A 9479-nucleotide genomic window follows, 5' to 3' on the forward strand; every position below is an offset into this window, starting at 1 on the left:
CAGCAGCGCCGCTCGGCCCCACAGAGCCCGGGACAGTCCACCCAACCCCACCACAGAGAAAACTGCACCCACCCCGTCATCCAGACTACACAAGACAATAGACGCCCAGGCTGAGATCTTCCTCCACCTCTCCTGCATCTCCCCCTCCTGCAGATTGAGTTCCTGAAGAGAGGAGACCTCCTGCAAGATGTAACAGCCTCCCCCACCTGTTGAAGAGCCCCCCCAGGTGGCTCGATGCACTGGCGGCACCCAGCGCCAGGGCTGGGCCCCCATAAACCCACCCGCCCACAACCCCGGCAACACACCAACCAGGGCCCCAGCCCAGAGACTGAGCACCCCCAGAACCCCACGCCTGTCCCGGATCCACCCAGACTACCAGGTCAGAAACCCACGTCCGTCAGCACAGACCCTCCCCTACCCCCGCAGCCACAAGGAAACCGTCACCTCAGAGCCAACAGAGCCCTTAATAGGCCGTGACCGCAATCCCGGGTTGAGCCCTCCAAGGAAGATGCTCCTGGGGAATCCCCCGACGCCCCCAAGCCTGTCCGTACCCCCACACCAATCACAACAGCAACCTTCTAATCATCTCCATTAACAGGAACTGTGGACTTGTGGTAAGGAAATGTCACATTATGGTCTTTTCTTAGCACTTTATGGACCTTAAACATCCGAGAGTAAAGATGATGCGTTTTGATGGACCTTGAACGTCTGTTAAAGTAATTAAAAGCCACTTCAAGTTCCTGAACAGCTGTAATGAAAGCAGTAATGTCTCAAGTCTGGTCTGACATAAGAAAATAAATTAGTTTTCTGTAGAGGAAAACTCATTTGAGAAGGACTTCACAATCTTACACTCAGATCTGAAGAAACACTTACGTTCTGGGACTAGCCTTAACCCGTGTCTGGGAGCTCAGGCACCTTAGATGAGGCCTAACCTGACGGTAACACCTGCAGTTAGCTCAGTCCAAACATTACCACAGATTCACTGAGAGTAAAGTGTTCAGATCAACAGAGAAGACAGTAAACTCACAATCTGGTTGGAATAAATTTATTTGATCTGTCTGTAAACAAGGTGATAAATCAATTTATGGCATTTCTTGGTTTTATGCATATGAAATCAAATGCATTAAAGAGACTGTATCCCAGATGTAAGAAGAAAAAAAAAAAAGAAAAAAAAAAAGTGGTGAGGAAAGAAAATGAATAGACCGGCAAACAGGACTTGAAACAATATTTTTTTTTCCTTTTTTTTTTTTAATGAGTACACATATCCCACAAGGCCTAAACAGTGGAGCTGAAGCTAGAAAAATAAAGAAAAAAAAAAAGTGCCAATGAAATGACCCCTTCATGGACAGTGGGTAACAATCCGTTTTACAACAGCAACAGATCTCTCTACGTTATGGCACAGGATACATAGGTTCTGCAGTTAAAGTTTCGACAAAACAGCCATGAGCGTCTTTGTTCCAACTAATCCCATCTCCCATTAAGAGTCATTTCTACTGTTATTTTTTATTCCCCCCACTTGGACGTTGTTAGCAGTGCTGAGCGTGGACAGGCTGATTCCCCAGAGCTCAACTGACTAGAGAAAAGGCAATTTATTCCACAGTATTATAGTTGTCAACACAGCATGGGGCTGCTGAAATGCAGTTGTGTTTCTTCTAAGAGAAAAACAAAAAACCTAATGATCATTTTCTTCATAAACTCCCACCCTTACCTCCACTGATACTTCACTTTTTTTTTTTTTTTTTTTAAACTTTAGTATTACTGTCTGGTTAGTGTTTCCTTCATCAGAAAGAATAAAAAGCAGCCATCCTTCACATGATTTAGAGCGAGTGTACAAATACCCGACCTTCAACTATACTTGGTCCTATATAAAGAAAAGGAAATTCAAACTGGACACACTCCAGAAGGTTATATGCTGGGATGTCTACTCTCCAAAAAAAAAAAAAATAAAGAAAAGAAAAAGGCAGCCTTTAAAAAGAAAACAAAAAGAAATTAAAGAATATACATTACAGGAGCTGGCAAACAAAAGTATTAAGTGCCTGAGCCGTTGTTATTGTGGAATGTCCGTGGGTTGTCATTTTTCGTGTAATAGGGGAGGGCTGCTATGCCAGGAGGAGAGTCCCACACCACCACCACATTTGGAAGGACAGAGGTGATCACAAAAGTCCTCAGTTGGATCCCTTCTTACAATCTACTGTGGGCTCGAGATGATCTACAGGGAGTGGAGAGGGGCTGATCTCGCCAAGATCAAATAGTGATGCCCCAGAGCATCCTCGCATTTTTTGTTTTAAAAAACACAGATTAAGGGGTGATATCTGACAGGATGGGAGCCGGAGTGGCGAGTAGTGTTTGAAGACTGCCCAGTGAGGTTTAGTGTTTACTTGATTTGAAAAGGAAGGGGAGGAGCAGGGAGGGAGGAAGTGGAAATTTGGCAAGAAGGACTTTCAAAGATTGGGGTGGATGTGTAGTGGTGGATCAGAGAGGGGAGCGACGGTGGTCCGAGATGCACGCAGTCTCCCCACCAGGACGTGGAGGGGCGGGTGGGGGCAACGACAGAGGAAGACGTGACGAGCTTTAGTGCTCCAAAGGCATCGGCTGCTCGGGGAGGGAGTGTGTGTCATTAAGTGATGGGCACTAATGTGGACGAAAAATAAAAAAAATAAGCTTCAAATTAACCACTAAAGCCTTAACTGTGAGTGTTCAGCGAGAATTTTTTTTTTTTTTTGCTGGTCTTTAAGTACAAATTTGTCATGACATCCTGTTAGCAACATGCTCATCTTTGCTATGGATCAACTGAAGAGTGCTTAGAGGGGTATTAAAGAGTACACAGAGCAAGTGCTTTGAGAGGGGGGGGGGGGATGAGTGGGTTGGGGTAATGACAAAACAAAAAAAAAAAAAAAAAAAACCCACACAGCAAAGACAGATAACAAATGGGGAGAAGAGAAGGCAGAAAAACAAAAACTACAAACTAGGACTGGAAGTAGTGTGAAATGCAACAGGGTGGTAAGGGTGAGCTGCTAGGTAGCTGGGTACAGGCTGCTTTAGTATCCGGACTTCCTCAGGTACTCAGACATCTGAAATGCTTTCTTGTTGAGCTGCCCTCCATGGACACCTTCCTTCCCCATGACAATAACCAATGCTGGAGTACACAAAGGAAAAGAAACAAAATAAAATGAACAGGCATGTTGATTGCAGGGCTGGAAAAAGAATAACACTCAATGCCATCTCGGCCAAATATGGGGACAGAGCTCGAAACCTGTGCCGTTTAGAAATGCTCCTGGGGTTGTTTAAACGGGACCGTTCGGGGACGCGGGGGAAACATGGGCTCAACATTAGAACAGATTTTTTTTTTGCTTTGTTTTTCCCCCCAAAAATTTTATGCTTTTTTTTTTTAAATTTTCCTTTGTTTTGTTTTTTTAACCCTACACTGCATAAGCTACATCAAAACTAAACTAAAACCCTGAATCCCTCAAGTATTTTGCCATCGAGTATGCCTTCTTATTCAATCCGCCTCCATGGACCCCTTCTTTGCCCATTACCAAGACCAAGACTGAAAGAAAAGAGACAGAGAAGGGACATTTAGAGAAGGTGCGGAGATCACACAATGAAAAGAAGAAGAGCACAGAGCTAAAGCGGCAAAGGCAGACGAGACGGCTACAAAAGGAAGACAATGGCACAGAAAGCAGAGCGGTGCCTTCAACTCTGAAGGCTGTGCAGAGCTCCAACATTCATTTTCTTATCGGTGCTGCTGGTGGCGACAGGTCACGTTACAGTTAGGAAGACAGTAAGTGCAACAGGAAAATAAACGTGAAGGATGCATGCAAAGCCTTGTCGTCAGATCTGTGATGCCCAAACAAGCGGAGACAGAGCTGGAGTTAGCACAGAGTCCAGTGCAATAGCAAACTGCCACAAAGACTCAATGTATCGTTTATTATTTTAAAAACTATTAAGAGGACACTGCTCTCCCAGCATGCTGTGGTTTAACAGGAGCTAAAAGCCAGATCAAGGCTTTACTACACTTTAAACTGCTAAACGTAGACCACAGAACTCTGAAACTAGTCCAAAGTCCCTTTACAGTGATGAACAAATTCAATGCAGAGAGGCTGAAGTTTATCTAGTCCGTGTTTTAGCCACTGATGGGAGTCAGTCTTTGTTTACCAGGTCAAATGGTTGCAAGAGTAGCTTCTATGTCCATTTTAGTTACATGAGTAAAATATCCAAATAATACCTGCTGTTTGGCCAAGAGGGTGGGGCACAAAGCCTAGCATTTCATGGCTGTTTCTGCTCCTATCAGTCTGTCTAATGTGTCATTATGCGCCATGACAGCAGCAAAGAACAAGAAAGTGAAGTTAGGAACTATTAACCATCACTAATGCAGCAGCATGCTTGGCATACCTCTCCTCAATACATGTGTTTAAAAAACAAAAACACCCTCATGTGCCTCAAGTACTAGGACAGAGTGGAAGCGAGTGGGAAAAACAGGTGGTGAATTTGAAGGAGGGGGGGTGTTAAACCAGAAAGGAGGAAGATGCATGCATTCCAGAAAGGATTTCCCAGAAAGCCTGATCCCAAAAGTGAGCCCAGAAACTGCTGATGCAGTCTGTTAGCTAGAGTACCTTGTGGCATGAACTGGGCAGGACAGGACATCGGGGCCCACACAGGCAACATGAAAACTGACAACTCTCAGGCAAGTCCTTAAAGACTCAACTTCAGCTTACTGAAATATTATCAAGGTTGTGACCCATAACAAGAAATACATTTTAAAAAGCCTTTAATTTAACCTACTGATGGTCACATTTAAGACTGAAGCTTAAGAATTTATCTACTTTATAACCATTTCCACAAAGAAATGATACCCTTTAATTGTTCCGATTTTTGGCAGCTGTAAGAAGTTCTGAATAAACTGGAGGCAAAATGATTAAATTCACATATCAAAAAAAAGGTAAACATACAGACACTTTACTAAACCATAACTGATTATGATTTTCTCATTTGTAAGCTGCTTAGTCTTAAAGTGTTAAAGGTAAACCATACCAATTAAACTGCAATATAACTCTAGTGGGGAAATAAACTCACTCTTGGATAATAGTCATAGCAATAATCTCTGAATACAAACTTCCTGAGCTCAAACAACCTGAATATGCATTTCTACATGGAAGCAACTGCGGCCCGTTATCGACCGTCACTGAAAGTAATATCCAGACATTTTACACCCATCTGTCATATATTGAGGAAAGGTGCAGTCAACATCTACCCCACATGCTTGCACAAGACAATAATATCGTTTTAAAAGCAAAAATAAACAGCTAAACTAAAATGGTAAAACTCAAAGCAGGTTACTGTGTAACTACTCAAGATTTATGCTGCTAACAGCAGTATACCTGATGCTTACCTTTGGCTGCTCTGCCTACAGAAACATTGTATGTGGGCTCTCCTCCTTGACTCTTTGTTCGGATGTCCATTGTCCAGTCGTTGTCAATTTGGAGGCTGTCTCTGATTACGGAGCACTTTTTATTGCCCAGGGTCAGCCCACTGGTGAAGAATCCCTCTCGGTCCTTTCCTACTAACACATCAATTTCTTCAGGCTAGGAGGAAGCACAGAGATCAGTAGGTCAGGTACATCGTCGTTAAGATCAATGCAGAATATTGCTTATGTGGAGACACTTGAGGGTTTCTCCACAAACACAATTTAAACACATGTATTGCTCCATAATGTGGGTGCTGTGAAGCCTTGAGATTGAGCAAGAGCTACACAAACAACTTTATCACACACACACGCACGCACACAGTGAAAGCCTGAGCAGACACCAGTGTTTCAAATTATTTGGCTGATGGCTGCATTGTCCAGTGTTAATCTGTTGTCTTCGATCAAATTTTGATGGCAGTTTTAAAAATTGGTGCAAGATGACGCTGAAAGACGCTCATTACAGGGAAGTTACTCATTTCCTGTGTTTCCCTGGCACAAGAAGATCAGCCAAACTTCTTTTACACATCAGCACCAGCCCAGATTTCACAACTGCTCCATCCTCAAGTTTAGTTGCCCAGCCTCCTCTCAGCTCAGAATCTGCTGTCCCTCCACAACAAAAACATCATTGCTTAATATATAAATTGAGAAACATACTGAAATAATTTGGAATTTATTGTAGTAAAATAGTTCTAATGATAAATACCCAACTCTAGTCTGTGAAAGCCTTGTGCCCAGAGCTTGCATTCATGTTTAACCTGCAGCTTTTAAATTACAAGAGGGTAGAATTAATATTTATTGCCACTACTGCACAACATTCAACTATGACTGAATTTATGCACAAGATGTCCAGAGCTGGCTGGACTCGTGTAACGATTTCCCTTAGTCTATATATAGTTAATGGGGGTTTCAACATCTAACAGGAAGTATATCCTAAACTAATCTGTGCATCTTACAAGTTTGTTCTGCACCAGGACCCATTTAAGGCACCAACAAAAAAAATGTATTTTACAGAAGACCTCCAGGCCAAATTTTCATTATCAGGAAGTATTTGGTTTGACGGATTACTCTGCAACAGGCCCAAAATATACCTATGGGATATTTTAATTAATATGGTTTACAATTCAGTCATTAAAATGTATGAGGTCATAGTTTCCATCTTTGACAGATTGCCCTTCCCCCCCCTCAACCCCAGTCAACAAATTTCAAACCACACAGTATTATTGATGTTTCTCTTTAAAAGATTAAGTCTTGTTGAAAAGTGCCCCCCCCCCCCCTTTTTTTTTTAATATAAAGTGTGTAATGGTTTTTATTAGTCATCTTAGCACAGAGGGCAGTGTTTAGACTGATACAGAGGACCATCCAGCCCAGGGCAGATGAAAGCACATGGTCTGTTTCAAGGAGTCTCCTTTATGCTACCGGTGGAGAAGTCCTGAAATCTCGACCATATCGCAATGACGAAAACGTTAAGCTGCTAATATTTCACTTTTGGGGACAACTTATTTGTTTTCTTTGAAACTCAGTACAGTAAAAAATATATACATTTTCTTGCTCAAACTACTTTATTTGGAGCGAACTGCAGAACAAAAGGCGTTGCCCCTTGAGTCCAGAAGTGCAGAGTCATGGCACACAGTCAGGAAGGGAAAACGGCAAACTCAAAGCACGTCGTAAGATAACGATAGCATGGCGGCTACCTACAAGCCCAGGCCAGGGTTGCTAATTTGGTCACTTCAACCGGGAATGAAAAGCCGCCATCCCCACATGAAAACGACTTCAGATCCCCTGAAAACCTTCTGTATTCATTAAAAGGGGATTCCTTTTACCAAATGTAACCACCGGGTATGCTGGTTGACAGCCGGTAAAAGAAAGCTTCTTTTACACGCTAAAAAGTCCATTAAGGAAACTGCTGTATTTCAAAAGGAAAACGCTGCCGTTCCATAGCTCCGAGTGGGCACTCCCAGTTAACCACAGATAACGAAACCACAGTCCCCGCCACATGAGCTGGGTTTTTTATTTTATAATAGCCAGCTAGAACTGCTAAATCTTCGTTATATTCGCGTTGGAACCGGAGGAGTCCCGATTAAAAACGTAGATGACTGGCAAAATAAATTTAACGGACAAAATGGAGGATGAAGGAAAAACCCGAATGTGTCTGTTAAACAAGTTAGCTTTACTTTCAGTCGACTGAGTTTTATTTGTTGTAAAATAGGAGCATCCGACGCATGCTGTCCATAACACGGGGTGGCATGCTAATGAGAAAAAAACCGAGATCCGAGCCCAGACGTCTCGGTTAGCTCCCATGGACAAAAATGAATAAGAAACTGGGAGCGTGTCCGCCATCTTGGAAAAATGATGGGCGGTAGCGGTGGAGAGATTCACAGAAGCCGAATAGGAAAATTGAAAAGGACCAACGGAACGCCAGCACGTAAGGAATGCGTGCGAGCGCCGCCAACCCTGCGCCGTTAGCGTTAGCTAGTAATGACTGAGGATGATGGTGGTGGGGAGGGAGATGACCGGCCCGATTTGAGCTAACCGTGTAGTTCGCTAATCACTGGTAACACTGACTTAGTCTGCATGGAAAAGCTTATGGTAGCCGAAACTACTAAGCAGTTTTTAAACATGCGAATGACTAATTCAGGATACAATAGTTTTATAGGACTGCCGTTTAATTTTCTTATATTGCTGTAGCTTTTCCAATGCGGCTAGTTACTGTTAGCAGCCAAGTTAGCCGCTTTAGCTCGAGTTCGCGGCAACGATGATCTCTAGCTTGAGCTCTTCGGTGCTGCACAGTTATTTTAAAAGGGAAAATGGCTTAAGCGTTAAGATAGTAAACGTACAATAAAAGCGGGAAAAGAAAGGTGGGAATTGCAGGCGACAGGTTGAAAAGCAACGGCGCACACATGCCAGTGGATCCTATGTGTGACCACCGGATACCATGTGTACCCACACTGCTTCGCTTATCCCCCATTCAACAAGGCCTGGCATGCAGACAAACGTATAAGCGACATGCAAAAATGTGCATTATGCTCATACAGAACTAGGAATACCGACGTACAGCACATACGTACCGTTATGTTGGCAAAGGTACCGCCGACAAAAGATGCCCAGACATATTTGGCGTCCGCATACCCAACAATGGCCGCGTCCTGGCAGCTGCCATCGGCCATCAGGTTGTCCACGTAGCTTTGCCAGGACATGTTTGTGAAATTACTTTTAAGGTGAAAAAAGTAAGCTAAGTCACGATCGCCTCTTGAACGACGAAGAAACTGTGAGAAAGCTGTATTTATCGGTGGTTACACGGGCCTCCAGCAAGCAAAAACCCCCCCGGCACCGTTACGTCCCGGCTTTCTTCTGGTCTAGGCAACGAAGAGGAGCCGCTGCAACCGGACAGGCGCTTGGGTGTAGTCCTGACTAAATCACTCCGCCCGAGTCGTTGTTCGTCTCTCCTCCCATTGTATAATATAGGAAGCGGCGGAGGAATATCATGCTTTATCGCGACAGCAATAAGGAAAACGGTATTTTTCTCAAGTGCATTAAAGATTTAGCCAATCTTCCAGATTTTTTAAGGCCTTAAACTTGATTAAAAAACAAGTTTACATTTGCAAAGGAGAATTTTAATGGTTTAAGGCTCATGTAAAGCTTAGAATACAGTAAGTTATTGCGTTATAAAGTTTAAAAAGGCATTTTGTTTTTACACAGTTTTTTTTTCACTTTATATTGATCATTTAAGACACGCTGGCACCCATCTCTTTATTTAAACACTGAATCAGAGTTTTTTGTTAATATTAAAAATTACATTAAAAGTTTTATAGTTCTTGATTTAACATTCCAGTGATGGCAACGCAGTCCAGTTAAGCATCTGAGAAAATTCTTCCTGGACTCTGTTAACTACAATGGTCATTTGAGTTACTGTGTCATATACAGAATGACACCTGCCAGAAGAAGCACTCTCAAAAGATCACAGGTGAAAACAGAGAGAGGTAACTGAAAATTATTTCATTGTTTAAGCTCTCAGGAT

General features: G+C 43.0%; 1 protein-coding gene across 2 annotated transcripts; it reads right to left on the reverse strand.

Annotated features, from left to right (window-relative positions):
- Window positions 1-1029: 1029 nt before the first annotated feature.
- On the reverse strand, window positions 1030-8903 carry pfn2b (profilin 2b). 2 transcript variants are annotated; one of them, XM_005920956.3, is made up of 3 exons: window positions 8530-8897; window positions 5390-5582; window positions 1030-3136 (listed from the first exon to the last, which is right to left on the reverse strand). In XM_005920956.3, the coding sequence occupies exons 1-3, from the start codon at window positions 8656-8658 to the stop codon at window positions 3039-3041; spliced, it is 420 nt and encodes a 139-aa protein (XP_005921018.1). In that variant the 5' UTR covers window positions 8659-8897; the 3' UTR covers window positions 1030-3038. The 2 variants fall into 2 exon arrangements, with proteins under 2 accessions (XP_005921018.1, XP_005921019.1); XM_005920957.3 differs by lacking the exon at window positions 1030-3136 and adding an exon at window positions 3143-3547 and having other exon boundaries at window positions 8530-8903.
- Window positions 8904-9479: the final 576 nt, after the last annotated feature.

Source organism: Haplochromis burtoni, unplaced genomic scaffold, assembly GCF_018398535.1.
Source record: "Haplochromis burtoni strain Fernald_Lab_line unplaced genomic scaffold, NCSU_Asbu1 Contig_5, whole genome shotgun sequence".
NCBI lineage: Eukaryota > Metazoa > Chordata > Actinopteri > Cichliformes > Cichlidae > Haplochromis > Haplochromis burtoni.

What these genes read in the sequence shown, in the direction of transcription:
- pfn2b (XM_005920956.3), bottom strand. Translation starts at nt 8,658, where the DNA reads ATGTCCTGGCAAAGCTACGTGGACAACCTGATGGCCGATGGCAGCTGC. An exon ending in GTACCTTTGCCAACATAACG is followed by an intron (nt 5,583 to 8,529) that starts GTACGTATGTGC and finishes GCTTCCTCCTAG; the next exon opens with CCTGAAGAAATTGATGTGTT. An exon ending in TGTAGGCAGAGCAGCCAAAG is followed by an intron (nt 3,137 to 5,389) that starts GTAAGCATCAGG and finishes TGTGTACTCCAG; the next exon opens with CATTGGTTATTGTCATGGGG.